The 17100-nt window shown below is 39.9% G+C and overlaps 1 protein-coding gene across 2 annotated transcripts in view; it reads left to right on the top strand.

Annotated features, from left to right (window-relative positions):
- VCL (vinculin) overlaps nucleotides 1-17100 on the top strand; it is a 112007-nt gene that overhangs the window by 82419 nt on the left and 12488 nt on the right. For both annotated transcript variants that reach the window (XM_005699223.3, XM_018042196.1), the window contains exons 9-16: nucleotides 2743-2896; nucleotides 3681-3856; nucleotides 5918-6108; nucleotides 7337-7536; nucleotides 8796-8924; nucleotides 12493-12642; nucleotides 14204-14312; nucleotides 15431-15733. In XM_005699223.3, the coding sequence (XP_005699280.1) occupies nucleotides 2743-2896; nucleotides 3681-3856; nucleotides 5918-6108; nucleotides 7337-7536; nucleotides 8796-8924; nucleotides 12493-12642; nucleotides 14204-14312; nucleotides 15431-15733 (1412 nt within the window). The remainder of the gene's footprint in view (nucleotides 1-2742; nucleotides 2897-3680; nucleotides 3857-5917; nucleotides 6109-7336; nucleotides 7537-8795; nucleotides 8925-12492; nucleotides 12643-14203; nucleotides 14313-15430; nucleotides 15734-17100) is intronic.

Raw genomic sequence — 17100 nt, 5'->3', positions numbered from 1 at the left:
GTGTTTAGTTTGCTGATAAGAAAACTCAGTATAATAGGTTTGTTTGGAACTCATACATATAGTTAATGAAGTTCTAAAAGATCTTCAATTTTTATGAAATTTTATACTATGGATATTGAGAAAATTGAGGTATAGATAGAGTTTAATTTTGCTTCAAGATGGTCATGATACATCTCGAGGTAATTGGAATTACCTACAAACTAAGACCTCAGGAACACTCCTTGATGTGTTGCACACCATTACACATGGCCTCAAATGTATTAACATAATGGAATCCAGAATATAGTTATTTTTTTTCTTTGGCCATGCCATGTGGCATGTGGGATCTTCATTTCCCAATGAGGGATTGAACCTGTGTCCCCTGCATTACAGAGTCTTAACCACTGGACGACCAGGGAAGTCCTAAATACGGTTCCTAACCTGTTTTGGACCCAGGTCATTTTTATAATTTGATGAAGACTATCAATCTCTACCTAAAAAAGATGCATATAAACATGCTTATACAATATTATGTGTAATTTCCAGAAGTTCATGGATTCACTGTAGCCCTGGAAGCTCCATGGGCTTCAGGGTAAGAGTCTTTACCTTGAAGGAAAGAAGAAACTGCATAAATAAATGTGATCTCATTGAGTGCAGTGGACCTTTTTTCCTGCTGTGAAGCAGTCTCCTCTGTCATGAGCCTGACAGAAACTTTGCAGAAAGGACAAAAAGAAGTCCTGTTCCCATTCGGAGAAATGCCAATGCCTTTTTGACAAGATTCTTGGCTCTTCTAATTTCTCTTGGCACTTCTAATTTCTCTCGGCTCTTCTAATTTCTCTCTGCTGCCTCTTTTGTCTGCAGCCTTTTCACAGTGTGGTAGACAGCTTTCAGTTGGAATTCTCAAGTACACAGTTATATGTATTTAGAGAAAGATGAATCTGAACGAGAGAATGAGGTAGTTTCTGTACAGGATCGACCATAAATCTATAAAGAGAAAAGGCTGAAGCAGTGAGGAGCCCCAGTGAGTCTGCTTCACACTGGCGCCTGCAATCTCCTTTCACAATGAAAGAGTGCAAAGCTGTCTCCCTGTTATCCTTTCTTGGATATGCCTAACTTTCTAACAGTTTAGCGGCTGAAACTCAATAACAGTTTCCTCTTTAGTATTCTTTTATTCAGTCACCTAGGATTGTAAATGTATATTTTCCTCTCCATGGGACTCAATAAGCTTTTTCTTTTGAATGAAAAATTATGTAGCCCGTAAATATTTTTACTTTTTCACAGTTGGACTCTTACACAAACAAGGTTCCTCATCATGAATTATTAGATTTGAAAGAAAAAAGCAAATTAAAACATAAAAAGTATCTTTCCAAAAGTCTCAGATCCTTTGCCATATAATGGAGGTGTCAAGCATAAGTAAAACGTGTATATATTTATATACAAATATTATTGGCAATAAATATTATTGAGTTCACTACCTCAAATATTGGTGTACATGAGAAACATAAGTTTAAAAAAGAGGTTAGATAGATGAATGATAAGTCTGTAATCCATACTATCATTAAAGGAAGCAAAGATGTTTGGAGGTTATCCTAAAATCAGAAGCTTGGGTTATGATTAGCCATGCTATTGGACCAAATGATGGAGTTGTTGCTCACTATCATTGAATTTACCAGGCTGGGTAGACTAAAAAATATGAATATAAAAAGATGGCGTATCATACTTTCTTATGACTTGGGAAGTCTCTTACAAAGGGAAAATAAGTTTCCACTAACTCACATCATTTTTTGTAGTAGCAGCATACTACTTCTGAGAAAGGAAAATAAAGAAATTAGTTATTTAGGAACTTGGCGAGAACTTGTCACTCTGTGCCCTTTCCCTCAGTACTAACTGCTTTTGATACGTACAGGATGCATAGGGATGGAAGGTCGATATTTAAGATTACCATTAGGTTATGATAATGTCAATTCTGTAGTAATAATAGTTATATATGTGTATTGGTTTATTGCCAAACTGTTTTCAACTATTTCTTTTTGTGTGGCACCACTCTGTTTGATAAGCAGGGCAAGTATTGTTACCTACCCACTCTTCATTGAAGCCCAAAGAAGTTAAACATAAGGTTCCACAGGTACAGGAGCCAGGATTTGAACACAGATCTCCGTGGTCCTGGTGCGGTGTGCTTTCAGTAACACCATGCATGCTGCCTCCTGAAACATTTTCAATGTATATTTGCCCATAAATAAGACAATCTAATGGGCTGTTTATTTCTAAAGCATACCTACTATGGTAACAAACCCTCCATAGCAATAAGATCACAAGTGGGTTTGCCCCTCTTAAGATTAGGTTTGGTTATGTAATCACCAAGAGGAAAATTATAATTATCAAAATTTGCAGGTCTAGTCTTAAAGTGGTTATTCAGTTCCTTAAAGCTTCTGTATGATATTGTTGTTTTCTTTTTTGTTTTGTTTTGATCATGCTGCACAACATGTAGGGTCTTAATAATTCAACCAGGGATCGAACTCATGCTCGTTGTAGTGGAAACTCAGAGTCTTAACCACTGAACTGCCAGAAAAGTCCCTGCTACTGGTTTTAAGATGGTTTGGATGTTTTGCTTTGTTTCTCTCTGTTTCCTTGTGTTATCCCAGATTTAGTGGAGGAAAGGAAAAAGGACAAATATGCAAAATGATATACACTATGCTTTTAGTAGTATTTTGCCATTAAGATTTTGAGAGAGTACAACAGCAACACATCTGTCTGTTTGAGTAGAGGACAAGGAGCCTCACCCGTGGCCATGCAGAAAGCCCAGCAAGTGTCTCAGGGTCTGGATGTGCTCACAGCAAAAGTGGAAAATGCAGCCCGCAAGCTGGAAGCCATGACCAACTCAAAGCAGAGCATTGCAAAGAAGATCGATGCTGCTCAGGTAGCGATGGTGATTTTCAGGAGGGGTGGGAAATAAAAGACAAAGAGAAATGTTCTATAAATATCCTATGTCTCCCTCCTCCCGATTTTCTGTGGGTGGATAATGGGTGTTTCTAAGTGGTGACTGATTCCCAGCAGCTGTCATTGTTAAAATGGTTCCTACTACCACAGGCTTAAGACTAATGTTTATCTATATTTTGAAATGGAGATCTTAAGTTCGAATACTTCAGTTAGTTAGAAATAAGTGTTCTGAGTACCATTCTCCTAGTTCCTGATGGAGATTGCTGCTGCTGCTAAGTCGCTTCAGTAGTGTCCGCCTCTGTGCGACCCCATAGATGGCAGCCCACCAGGCTCCCCCGTCCCTGGGATTCTCCAGGCAGTATGTTAAACCTGTTCTTCATCTCAGAATTCACAACTATATTTGGTCATAGCAATGTTAAAGGGTTAAAAGTTTTTGATACTACTCTACTGTAAAATGATTTTCAAGTATTTCATGAAGAAAAATGTTTAAGAAACTGAAGAATTAATAAGGTATGATTAATTCAAAGATAAGATAAAACTCATGAAGATATTTTATCCTGATGAGAATAAAAAAGTCAGTTTTAACAAGATGGATTGATTTGATTTTCCCTTAGCAAGAACCAATGTAAAATAATAAAGACTAGCATTATTGCTGATATGCCTTGTGATTACTTTTGAAATATTTCTGATGCCCTTGTTAAGTTGAATAAAATTGGTTCATGAGTAAATCACAGTGTGCTTCTTTTTCGTTTCTGTGTGTGTAGAATTGGCTTGCAGATCCGAATGGTGGACCAGAAGGAGAAGAACAGATTCGAGGGGCTTTGGCTGAAGCTCGCAAAATAGCAGAATTATGTGATGATCCTAAAGAGAGAGATGACATTCTGCGTTCTCTTGGAGAAATATCTGCTCTGACTTCTAAATTAGGAGATCTACGGAGACAGTATGTATTTAATCAGTTAAATGATGCTTTACCTCCTCCCTTCTCCCCCCTGAGCACATACGTAGTTAAATTTTATAGGTTAAATGCACATATGATGCTCTTCTCCTGTATTCTCATTGATTCTGTGTGACATGGTAAGGGCAGATGGTTTTAAATTATTAATTAATTTAGGATACTAAGAACACCTTTTTTGGGATCTGTTTTTTAAATTTCTTAGGATATCCTGCTACACCATATTTGTGACTTTTCTGTTTTGCAGGCATATGAGGAAAATAACTTGTGGCTAGCTGTGAAAAGATAGGGGGGTGTGTGGGGTAGGATTGAGGAGACATAAGAAAATATTTTCTTCCTTCCTAAGCAGTGTATTTTTTATGTAGCAATTATAAAAGATCCTTAAATATGATATTCTCACCACAGCTTCTTTTGAAGATTTTTTTTTTAAAATCAGACGGATAAGACCTTCTTAGCACCTACTTTGATTATATTGAAAAAAGGTGTTGCTTTCTCCTTTTGAAAGATATTTTTCTGTCTTAAGAAAGCAACTGCATCACATGCTAAAAGGACATTAAGAAAGTGTACGATAGCAAAAGTTAAGAGTTGATTCTCTCTCCCACCTCAATCCTCTAGCCACTTCTCTAGGGATAACGATAGTCAAGTATCTTGAGAGATTTAAGATACTTGAATGCTTCAGTTCCTGTTTTTCTGTGTTTCATTTAACTTGTATGTTTCAGTTCCTGTTCTTCCATGGGAGAGTGCCTACCTTTTTCCCAAAGAGGTACTTTAGAGGTCTTTCAAATCTTACGTTGGCTAAGAGAGCAATATTGGCTAAGAAAGCAAACTCCTGCCTCAGACCATGAAATAGAAATGAGCGAGAGCAGGGTGGACATACTTTAGGCAGGAGGTTGTGGTGATAGAGAGCAGCTTAGGTAATAGCTAAGATTTGATTTGGTATCAAGCTCAATCAATTGGGGGTCACTGCTTTATACCCCAAATCTTAAATTATGTAGGTGGGAAAATGTATAACTAGACAATTGTAAAATACAGTGGGTTTCCCAGGTAGTGCTAAAGAACCCGCCTATCCATGCATGAGACATAAGAGACGTGGGTTCGATTCCTGGGTCAGGAAGATGCCCTGGCATATGGCAGGGCAACCCACTCTAGTATTCTTGCCTGGAGAATCCCAAGGAGAGAGGAGCATGGTGGGCTACAGTCCATAGGGTCTCAAAGAGTCAGACACAACTGAAGCGACTGAGCACCCACACATGCAAAATACAATATCGACAAATTTAGGCATCTGTTTATTAACATTAGCCTGTTAGTGCAGTCTGCTTACATTTTTACTATATACAAAAATACACAGAGAGGAAACTGTGTTCTCAGGATCTAAACGCAAGCCCATATTCATAGCAAGCACTCATTAATGTTTCTTAATGAAGAGAGAGTTAATGATGACACTGATAACAGCAGACCTTCATGTTTGGTCACATGCCATCATTACTTATAATATCTATCTAATATATGTATTTATATAAAACTTCCTGACAGGGCAGTTACCTTTTTTGTCCAGCTTTACAAAAATGGAGAAAGTATAAAAATTTAGAATCATAAAGGAGCTCTTAAGATGGTATCTAAGTTAGTCATTCTATCAGGTAGGCTAATATTTGCGGTTTTCTTAGTGAGACAGGTACACTTCTCCTGGTTTACTTTTCTATGGCCTACTGGATTTGAGCTATAGAATGAGTCATACTCTTGAGGTGGCAGGCTAGAGGGAAGGATCAGTCAGCTAATCTATTGATGACTGAGCTCAGCTTACCAAATGGTTGAGCTTGGTTGAGCCAGAATGACCAAATTCATATTTAACTATCTTAACTAGGAAAAACAATCAGAATTTATAGTATTAATTTCTTATTTAAGGGCCAAATAGATAAATCCCTTTCCTTTCAAGTCAAGTTAATAATAATCATTAGCAATTTATCATTTCATTAGCATTCCTATTATCAGTTTAGTCATCTCAATGTAAAGAGTATCTTGGTGTGACAAGGTGACTTTTTTTCTCTGCAGAGGAAAAGGAGATTCCCCAGAGGCCCGAGCATTAGCCAAACAGGTAGCCACAGCCCTACAGAATTTACAGACTAAAACAAACAGGGCTGTGGCCAACAGCAGACCTGCCAAAGCAGCTGTCCACCTTGAAGGCAAGATTGAGCAAGCGCAGCGGTGGATTGATAATCCTACTGTGGATGACCGGGGAGTTGGTAAGGCTATTAGTGGACTTAGCCTTCATTAAACTTATTTCAGTGAAGATAAGCAAGTTGTTGCTAGAGATCCTGTGTCATCTGTGATTAGGTACAGAGGGGCTCTTTAGTCACTGGTGAGTAAGTAATTCCACAGTAGGACTTCATCTCTGAATGTAGCCAGTAGTATTTCTTTGATTTAATCAAAAGTATTAGCAAATAAATTATTTTGTTGCAGGCAAATAGAAAAGTCCTCAGGTTGCAATTGAAACTTTGAGCTGATTATTTCCAGTTTAAGTGTACTTTCATTCTATTATATTTCTTTCTGTTATTACAGTCCTTAGAAAGTTGACAGTTAAATATAATTTTTAAAACTAAATAAAAGGTACTTAACTACCAACGTTATTTTCAGTTGTGAAGTCTCCTGTATCACACAATCACCTGTAGAATTGATAACCTAAAATTTTGATTTTTGAGAGATTTTAGGAATAGAACTATAAGAATTTAGGTCATATTATGATAGCAAGCCTGTTGAAGCTGAAAGATATATTTAGTTTGTTTGCTGCATTCATTGGAAAAATTTTAATTATTTTAATTAATCCAGTGTTGGCTGATCAGGCAGATGTATAATTTACTGGTGGAGGAATAACTTGGTACAAATTTTCTGAATGGCAATTTGGAATTATTATATGTCAGGAGCTTTAAAAAAAGTTTATACCCATTGACTCAGCATTTTGACTTATAGGAATTTATTCTAAGAAATAATTAGAGATATTTCTAAGGAGTTACAATAATGTATATAAACAACATAAATATTTAATAAGTAAACTGTCAACAATTAGGTTCATATGATAAAATATTACATAAATTTTAGATCATGATTTTTGAATAATATTTAATGATGTAGAAAAATGCTCATGTTAAATAAAAAGAAGCACAGAATAAAAGTTAATGTATAGTTTATCCCAGATTTATAAAAGAGAAATGTATGTATGTATATAGAGGAGCATGCAATGCATTAAAAAAAACTGGAAGGAAATGTTCAAATATATTAGTCTCTGAGAGATGGGATTATGGGTGGTTTATATTTTTTTACATTTTTTATATTTCTCAAATGTTTTGTCTTTTTAGTGGTGGGGAGGAACACACCACTAAATGTTACTATTAAAAAAGAAATCCTTACCAGAATGGCACAGTGATTGGCCTCTCCATATCCTTGTGAGTGTCAGTGTTTTCCCTCCTGGTACAGGTCAGGCTGCCATCCGAGGGCTTGTGGCCGAAGGACATCGTCTGGCTAATGTCATGATGGGGCCTTATCGCCAGGATCTTCTTGCACAGTGTGACCGAGTGGACCAGCTAACAGCCCAGCTGGCTGACCTGGCTGCCAGAGGGGAAGGGGAGAGCCCCCAGGCGAGAGCTCTTGCATCTCAGCTCCAAGACTCCTTAAAGGTAGAGCTCGGGAGCGTGTATCATTGCATTTCTTATGCTTAACTATAATTGAAAAACTAGGGAGGGAGAGAGTTTTTAAAATACATAATTTCCTGAGTCTAGGGAAAGTGAAAAAGATGTGATCAAGAATATGAGAAAATCCAGAGTTTATTAGGAAAAAGCTTATCAGTGTGTGATAGGAGTTAAAATTGTGTTTCCCAAGAAATACAAGAGCTCTTTGATATCTGCTCTACCACGTATCACTTACACTTGTTTAGTCAGCCAGCTTTTTTTCTTAAAATGGACTCCTTTTTTAAACTTAAATTTATTTAAAAGAAAAGTTTATAATAAATTTGAAGTCAGGAGCTTGATGAGCTGGTTATATTTTTTCTAATATTCAGTAAAAGAAACAATTATTAAAATAAAAACATTTTTCTGTATAACACCTAAAATCTTCTTAGATATCACCAGCCAGTGCATGCCATCCACTTTGAGAAACAGTGGAGGTGACTGAACCTTTTTTGGGTATAAATCTGTTCTAAGACTTGGACTGGAACTTCCCTGGTGGTCCAGTGGCTAAGACGCCACACTTCCACTGCAAGGGTCACGGGTTCAGTCCCTTGTTCCCCTGGTCAGAGAAGTCCCATATGCCTTATGGTGCAACTAAAAAGCAAACAAAGAAAAACCTTAGGTTGGCCTAAATGTGAATTATAAAAAGGAGTTTTTTTCATGACTTCTGAGAATTCTCTTATTTAGATCCATGTTAGAAAATGGATACATATAATGGTTATTGAGTTTTTCTTGAAATTTATTTGAAATATCATGTATCCAAAAAAATCCATTATTGATTTCTTTCTTCTAAATATAAGAAATTACTTAGAAATTTGGCACTGTATCCACAGTATCTTACAGTTACTGAGATCATGTCAGGCCCCTCCAGCATTGGGACTGGTGAGGGATTATCTCATCTCATGGTCTTCTTTGGGCTCAACCCTGTGATTCTTAGTATTATTTCTTAGAGGCCATCAAGAAATGAAATAAGATTTCTTACTTGGGTGGAACAGTCTCTAGAGCAATGTGGGTTATGTCCTTAATTGCTTAGAGGGTAAGATTCACTTCTTATACCTGTTTTATGCTAGCTCAGTGCTTTGCACATGGTTGATACTCACAGTTGATGACATTGAAAGAAACACTGAAGGAATGAATGGGAAGAGAAGACAGTGGCAGATGTGCTTTTTGGATATTTACGGAGAATTTCATTTGTAAACAATGTTTTTAAGGATCTGAAAGCCCGGATGCAGGAGGCCATGACTCAGGAGGTGTCAGATGTTTTCAGTGATACCACGACTCCCATCAAGCTGTTGGCGGTGGCAGCCACTGCTCCTCCTGATGCGCCCAACAGGGAAGAGGTGGGTGTCTGAGGTCTTCCATTTCTTCTATTGGCCATCCGTGTGTGTGTGTGCATGTGTGAAGGTAAAATGTGACTACAGTGTACATCGAGGTGGTTGGGAAATTGTGGATGAAGAGTAGAAGAGGGAAGGAAGGCCTTGCCACTTCTTATTTCAGTCACCACGTATTTCAGCTAGGAATCTCTTTAGGACATGTCTTCACTTGCAAGTAGTGGAAGACCTGACCATCAGAGATGAAAACAATGGGTTTTATTTTTATCACATAACAAGAAACAGGGAGCTAGGTAGCCTTGGCATTGATTCAGCAGCTTGACACCTTGAAAGCTGGCATCTCTGTGATTTTCATGATCTTTCCTGATAGAGATGGCTGATGCAGCCCTGGGCATTATGTTCAAGGCAGTAAGAAATGAGGAATGGGGACACCCCGGTCATAACTGCCATAACAGTCCCTCTAGTCATAACTGTCCCTTCAGTGTGTCCTTAGGACCCTTTATTCTTGACACCAAAGTCAGGACACTTCTTTTAAGTCATTTGATGTCATTCTTTTACTCAAACCCTTCAGATTACTCCTCTCTGTCCCAGAGTGAAGCCAGAGTCCTTACAATGAACAGTAAGGCCAGTGATGTGCTGGTAGACCAGCTCTCGAGGAGAAAACAAAAAACAAAAGACTCTGATTTGTAAAGTTTGTTGACTTTCATGATGTAAATACTCCCATGATGACTGGTTCAGTGTGAAGTCACTGTAAGCAGAATTGGGAAGAGATGGGCACTTCTGGCTCTTATGAGTTTGTGTGAGTTGATACCAGCATCTTCGTCACACCACTGCATCTGAGATGGTCCCCATCTACTTCTCTGACCTCATCTGGTACCTCTCATCCCTCTCATGCTCCTCTCTCTGCATTGACCTTCTTGTATTGTATTCCCAGTATTCCTTGTTTGTGTTTATATGTTCTAATCTTGAAGCCCTTGCTCTTCTCTGGTCCTCCTACAGATAACTGCAAATACTGTTTACTCACTTTCTTCAGCTCTCTACTGAAACATCACTTTGGGGTCACCACCTAAGAGAGCAACCCCAGCCCAAGGAATTTCCTTATCTCCACATCCTGTTTCTCCTTTGTGTTTATCAACACTTGCATATTTACCTCATTTTTCTTTGTATGTTTCCCTCATGTTAGCACGAAAGCTCCATGTGGGCAGGGATTTTGTTTTGTCATTACTTTATTCCCATTTCTTGGCACAATTCTTGGCACATCGTTGGCACCAAATAAACGAAAGTAAACACTCCCAGAAATCCTCCAGGAGACTTTTGTGTATGTATCATTGACTGGAACTCTGTCACAAGGCTACCTGACTGCAAAGGAATCTAGGAAAGCAAGTATTTGGTTTTCTAGACTCTGTAGTCCTGGCAATGAAGGAGAAGGAGTTGGGTCAGGCACTCAAGACAGTGTAGAACGGGTGGGCAGAAGTTTGTGTTTATTTGCTAATGATCCCCATTTTTGTTCTGTGGCCTTGATTCCTGGGCAGTTCAGCTCATGGTCCACTTAGGCTGGGGTAATTTGCTATTTTTTCATTCCAGACATCTCTTGGTGTCGGATGAGTAGGCAAACTCTGTTGGTAATCTATACCTAGATACTGCTGGGTACCACAGCATGTGTTGTCCTGTTTTTTTCCTATTGGAAATTTGTAGCTGCCACTGACTCTTCCCTTCATCAATAAAGTAAGACAAGCTAATTTGATCTCACAAATATGTCTTGAATTCTAATTTCTATTCATGTTGTCATAGCTGTAATTCTGATCCTTGTCCCTTGCGTGTGACTATGCAGGTGTGACTGGTCTTTGAATCGGTCACTAAGGGACACATAAAATAAAATTAAATGTCTGAGCCTGATATTTTCCTGCTTAAACCTTTCAGTGGTCCTTCCTTTTCGCGTAGGAGAAAGCCAGGGCTCTGTGATCTGGCTTCTAATACTCTCCTTACCCCTGTTTCGCACAAAGCCCTGCTTCTCAGTTCATGTCCCTGCAATAAATGCCTCTTTGCTTATAGTTTCCTGCCTACTCTGTCCTTTCTTTTCTCCATGTCTTTGTTCTCTCTGTCTCTCTACCTAATTATCTTCCCCATCATCTCTTTTGGCTAATTTCTATTTATCCTTTATTCTAGTATCCTTTTCTTCCTGGATAGGTTATGTGCCTTTTTCCTCCCAAGTATCAATGCTTAAATTTATTATTTCAGATAGCACACAACTATTGTAGGCATCTGTTTGTGGGCCTTTTAGACCCTGCTAGGATGTGAGCTCCTTGAGATGCAGAAATAATGTCTTTGTATCTTTAGCAGCCATTCCAGAGTCTGGCACATAGTAAGTGCTCAGTAAATTTTGGTTTCATGACATGAAAAGCAAGCGAAGCAGTAGATTAAATCAGAGGGAGCAGTGGACGTGGTCTGGGATTGAGATGGTCGACAAAGTCAGCAAAAGCCTTGTGTATTCAGAGTAGGGAGACTAGACAAGGAGAGAAACAAGGATGGAGGCCAGGAGAAGAGGACCAGAAGACGAGAGAATTAGGAAGAGATTCTGAGCATTAAATGGCAAGAACCCATTAACGGCTGAATCCAAAGAAGAGGCCAGGATGGAGAAGACTTGAGTTGGGTAAACACAGAACCCTGGCAATGAGGAGTCTGTTTTTGGGCCAGGAGACCTTTAGAGAGTGTCTGCTAGGAGGCAGAACTTGACTCCAAGTACAGGCACGTAGACCTTCTGGAGGAGGTAAAGAGGAGGGTAGATTCTGCTAGGCAGTCCTGACGTGCTCTGTGTGTAAGTGTCACCCAGGACTGCTGCTGAGCGTCAGTCCTCATAATGTTCAGACAGATGACAGAGGAACTTCTGTCCTCTAAGTTCAGTTGTCCCCTTCGAGGTATGAGACTTTGAATAATATCCATGCTGAAGCAGATGTGTGACCTGAATGAACAATTCAGTAGATAGTTTTGCTTTGGGGTGATGGAAATCAGCCGTATCTCCCTTGTGTCAGGCCTGGGTGTGAGCACCAGCTATCATTTTTCCTACGGAGGTCAGGGGCAGAACTTTTACAACATTAATGGTAATGGGATATGTGAGCTGCCCTGAGGAGGCGGGGGCTCTTGTTAGGACTCCGTGGATAGTCTTGGCCTTTAACGCATTCAGCCACCAACCTGGAGTAGGTTTCTCTGACCTCTTCAAACTGGAGGATAAGCCTTTGGGAAAGGGGATTAAGTCTTTGGATGCGGTGAACTTCTTGTAGACCACACCGCTCTGTATGTCTCGTTTGCACTTGGTAAGCATTAGTTGAACTGAAATTCAAGGGTGTGTGTGCACTTGTCTGCATACATGTGGTGCTAATGACCAAATTTCTGAGGCAATATGGCAAGGCCAGGACTCAGTGTGTGACTGTTGTCTTATTAGCTGGGGTTTGATGTCATCTCTTGAAGTCTTTGCTCAAGCAGTTGCTGCCTCTACTTATAAAGAGAGACTTTTCCCTTAGGCTGTCTGACCTGTTTTATTGAAATAAAATTACTTAGTATCTTTGTTTTTTTCCTCAAGGTGTTTGATGAGAGGGCAGCTAACTTTGAAAACCATTCAGGAAGGCTTGGGGCCACAGCAGAGAAGGCGGCTGCTGTTGGAACTGCTAATAAATCAACAGTGGAAGGCATTCAGGCCTCAGTGAAGACAGCCCGAGAACTCACACCCCAGGTGAGTTTCACTCCCTTTTTATCATGTAAGTTCATACCCTAGTGAGTAAAGGAAGTTAACTACAGAACAGTTTCTATAGATTTTTGAACACTTATTATTATAAAATATCATGAAAAAACCCACATTTACCTTTAGTGTCTATAAAATCATTTTTATATTGTTTGAATTTTTTTACAATGGTATGATTAGTTTTGGAAGTAGAAGAAACTAGTAAAGTACCCCGCTCCTATGCAGAATTAAAGAAAAATTTGATAGTCTTGAGAGGTTAGTTGGCTTTGATTTTAGAGTTTATGCCTTTCTGCACATCTCTTTGATGGCATTTAAACATTTTTAGCTGTGTTTATACTTAGTTTTCTTTTTTCTTTAATTATATAACCAAGATATAGCAGACTGAACAGAATATTGGAAGAGTGGGAACAAAAGAAAACAAATTGGTAGGAATTAAAGTTCTAGTACATGATAGACGTTCTTTAAAAAAATCAGTTCAATGTCATTTAGTGTGATGTTTGTGCATTTTTTTCTTTCAATCGAAATATAGAAAATTTCTTATTTTTTCACTTATTTACTCTGCATATATTTCTTAAATGCCTGTAACATTAGAAACTGTCCTGGCTTTACAGATTTGTGATACTAGATTTAGTAGGAGCATGTAAGCAGAGACAGGGGACAATTTAGCATGTCCCTTCACTGTTCAGCTTTTATCCATGTGGCATGTTAACAAGTTAGATTCTCTTGAAAAGTCATACTTGTCTAGCTTTTTTAAACATGTCTGTAAAACATGAGTGTATCTAACTTTCCTGAAAAAGTTCCATAAAACATGAAGAATAAAAATATAGAATTTCTGTATAAAACTGAGATTCCTAAAAAACAGAAACACAGCAGTAGGCTTAACACACTAACTGTAGAAAGAATCAGGACTTTGGAGACAGATCTGGACTTTAATCCTTTTCTCATATGTAAACGGAGGTAACTCTTTCCTAGTGGATTGCTTTGAAAATTCAGATACTTATATGTTATACAGCCTATAACTTATCAAATACTCAGTAAATGTTAGAAATGTTAGTTCTTTCCCCTAGAGCTGTAACTGACTAGCTAAGAGCTCTTGAGCAAGTGACTTCAATTTTCTGTGTCTTGGTTTTTGCAGCTGTGAAGTGGAGAAATTACTATCCTGTCTCTCTCACAGGCTTGTTGTGAGGATTTAGCCTGATAATGGATGTGAAAGTACTTTGTTAACTATAGACAGTTGTTGTTAGTAAATATTCACAAATCTGTTAATCAGTATCTTTTTAAATAGTGCTTTTTAAGATGGAAGGACATGGAGGGCTTAAGTATTTGTCTGTTTTGTGTATGTTTGGAAGTATCAAGGAAACACTCCTTTATTTTGTTACTTTATTAGCTGAGCTGCTTATCAGACCAAAACTAAAGTTTGGCCTTAAAGGAGACGCGCCGACTTTTGGCCTTATAGTGCCACCTGCAGGTGAAGAGGAGGAAGCTTCACTCAAGGCTTATATTTGAGTGGGAAGGTGCTCTTGGTGTTTCAAGGTTGTTTTGTCATTCCCAGGTGGTCTCAGCCGCTCGCATCTTACTTAGGAATCCTGGAAATCAAGCTGCTTATGAACATTTTGAGACCATGAAGAACCAGTGGATCGATAATGTTGAAAAAATGACAGGTAGAGTTGTGTGCAAAAATCTTGCTGTCTAATCCATGAGAAACAAGTTCTGAGAAACTCAAGCAGGACTGGTTATGTTACTAAGCTGTAATTGGATAAAGGGACTGTCATGTGCCTGACAGTGTACTTGGCCCTGATTAAGGCCTCTGAGCAGCGGCAGCTTCTCATTCAAGCCTTGCAACTTTGTCCAAAGAGAGACTCTTTGAGCCCCTTTGATTTTAATGCCGCCCTCCCAGTGTGATGTTTATTGTTACAGCTCCTATCTTCTCTGAATAGTGTCTTTTCTCTGTCTGAGCTGGGGTTTGGTTTCAGAGGCTGAGAGGCAGTGTTTGTGGATACAGTAAGTGTCCCTGTCATTTTCAACGGGTTCACATTTCAAGGAACCACAATAGCTACCATTTAATACAACTTGTCTCAGAATTTCCTCCAACTTATCGACTACGTAGTTTTTTTTTTTTTTTAAAAAAGGAGACACCAACAACCAACAGACCTGTGTCTGTGCAGCTGAAGTGGCATCTCTGAATCTTCTTCATTCTCCGTGGAGGGAGGGATGGGAGAGGAAGAGATGAGGGAGGTAGGCGCTTTAGCTTCCCTGCACGACCTGCTGGGACAGGGGTCCATAGCAGCCAGTGATGAAAGTGGAGCTCCTTGGGCATATGAAGACAGGTAACAGAAACAAGAAACAGGCTGTTAAGGTTACCGGAATCCACCGTGTGGCTCATCTTGGGCACTACAAGCTGCCAACAAGCAACAGATGGCTGGGGAGTGAGACGGGAGGAGAAAGCATTCTTAACAGATAATGTGGTGCTGATGCAGTGAAGGTTTCAGACACAATCCTGGTTTCCTCCTGATGTGAAAGTGTTACTGGGTGTCTGTGGAAGATATAAGAAGGCTGGAACCACGGTTGGTAAAAATGCTCTGAATCTGTTTGGCCTCCTGGGCTACATTCTCACTCCCCACCCCCCACCCACCCTCCAGTGCTGCTTTTGATTGTGTAAGAAGGACTTTGAGCTGAAGGCGAGAATTATGAGTGTTGTACTTTCACATGAGTGGGCATCAGGGGTTTGGAGTCTCTATTCTAAAATAGAAACTAAATTCCATTTCTGTTCTCCGGACAGGGCTGGTGGACGAAGCCATTGACACTAAATCTCTGTTGGATGCTTCCGAAGAAGCAATTAAAAAAGACCTGGACAAGTGTAAAGTTGCCATGGCCAACATTCAGCCTCAGATGCTGGTCGCTGGGGCAACCAGCATTGCTCGTCGGGCCAACCGGATCCTGCTGGTGGCTAAGAGGGAGGTGGAGAACTCTGAGGATCCCAAATTCCGTGAGGCCGTGAAAGCTGCCTCTGACGAATTGAGCAAAACCATCTCCCCAATGGTGGTGGATGCAAAAGCCGTGGCAGGAAACATTTCTGACCCTGGTAAGCAATGCATGGTGTGGTTCACCTTACCTGAGAGGTTAATTCAGGCAGCTGACAGGGAGGGAAAAGAAGATGCACCCCAAAACCCCCACATACAAAGTCTTGGAGGAAAAACTACAGCCTGCTAGTTTGAGAATGCTAGATTAATCTTTTTCTGTTCAAAATATGTTGGACAGAATATTTCCTGCAGGGTTGGCAGGGTTATTGTAAGTTAGTTTCTCTGGAGCAACTTCTCTGCACTTTCTTCATGTAGTCTGACGAAATAGCTCCTTCTCCTGTTGAATCATTATTTTGGAATTTCTCAAAAGATGCATAATAACCAATTTATCAACCACTTAACTTATGTCACTTGCATAACTTCTGCTTTTCTTAAAATGCTTTTTTTCTAGACAACATTCTTTATTTCTGTCAAATTGGGAGGACCTGAGTTGACCTGTGGGTCTCCTAGGTGATTATCTTGATCCTACACCAAAGAATTTGGGTTTTCTTTCGCCTAATTTTGGTCATGTTTTCATTGCTGCTGAAGATGTTTCACTCCTTTCTGGTAGGAAACATCTGAATTCCTTCCTTCTGTGAACCTCCAGTGATTCTAGCCTCTTCTCTGAGTAGGATCCACTCAGTGTGAGAGAGTGGGAGGAAGGGGCTGTCCTCTTCATCCCTAGCCCAGGCAAAGTCTACCTCGTTTTCTCAACCCACCATCACTAAAGACATGCTCAGGTGCCTAACTGGAGTTTCTAATAGTTCGAGTGGCTTCCCAGGTGACTCAGCGGTAAAGAATCTGCCTGCCAATACAGGAGACATGGGTTCAGTCCCTGGGTTGGGAAGATTCTCTGGAGAAGGGAATGGCAAATCGCCCCAGTATTCTTGCCTGTGAAATCCCATGGACAGAGGAGCCTGGCGCACTACCGTCCACGGGGTTGCAAAAGAGTTGGACACAACCTAGTGACTAAACAACAACAATAGTTTGAGTAAATTCTTTAATTCTAGGTGACCAGATACAGTAGCAGCAGCTCAGTGTAGGGGTTAATATGCTGAATGCCAAGTGGAGCAAAGGATTAGGTAGGGAGAAAGGTGAGAAGTACTTCAGGGAAAGTCTGCCCCATCTGAAAGTGACATCTCCCCTGTTCTGAGTGGGGCATGCTTATCTCTTGACTGCTTTATCATGAGAGGTGATGAGCACTACCTGATCCCAAAGTGTTCCTGCCCAGGAATGTCCCGAGTGCTTGTCAGCTGTCCAGGCAAGAAGGTCCCCTGAGCACTACAGGGAACGGCTGGTTTGTGCTGCTTCTGACTCTTTGCAGGACTCAGGGCATCTGCCTCGCTCTTAACTCCCTTCCCTTTCAGTCGCTGCCTGTGCCACTTACTGG

The sequence above is a fragment of the Capra hircus genome, chromosome 28, assembly GCF_001704415.2.
Source record: "Capra hircus breed San Clemente chromosome 28, ASM170441v1, whole genome shotgun sequence".
Classification (NCBI taxonomy): domain Eukaryota; kingdom Metazoa; phylum Chordata; class Mammalia; order Artiodactyla; family Bovidae; genus Capra; species Capra hircus.
The sequence above is the reverse complement of the archived record's forward strand: the minus strand, read 5'-3'. Positions and strand labels throughout refer to the sequence as shown.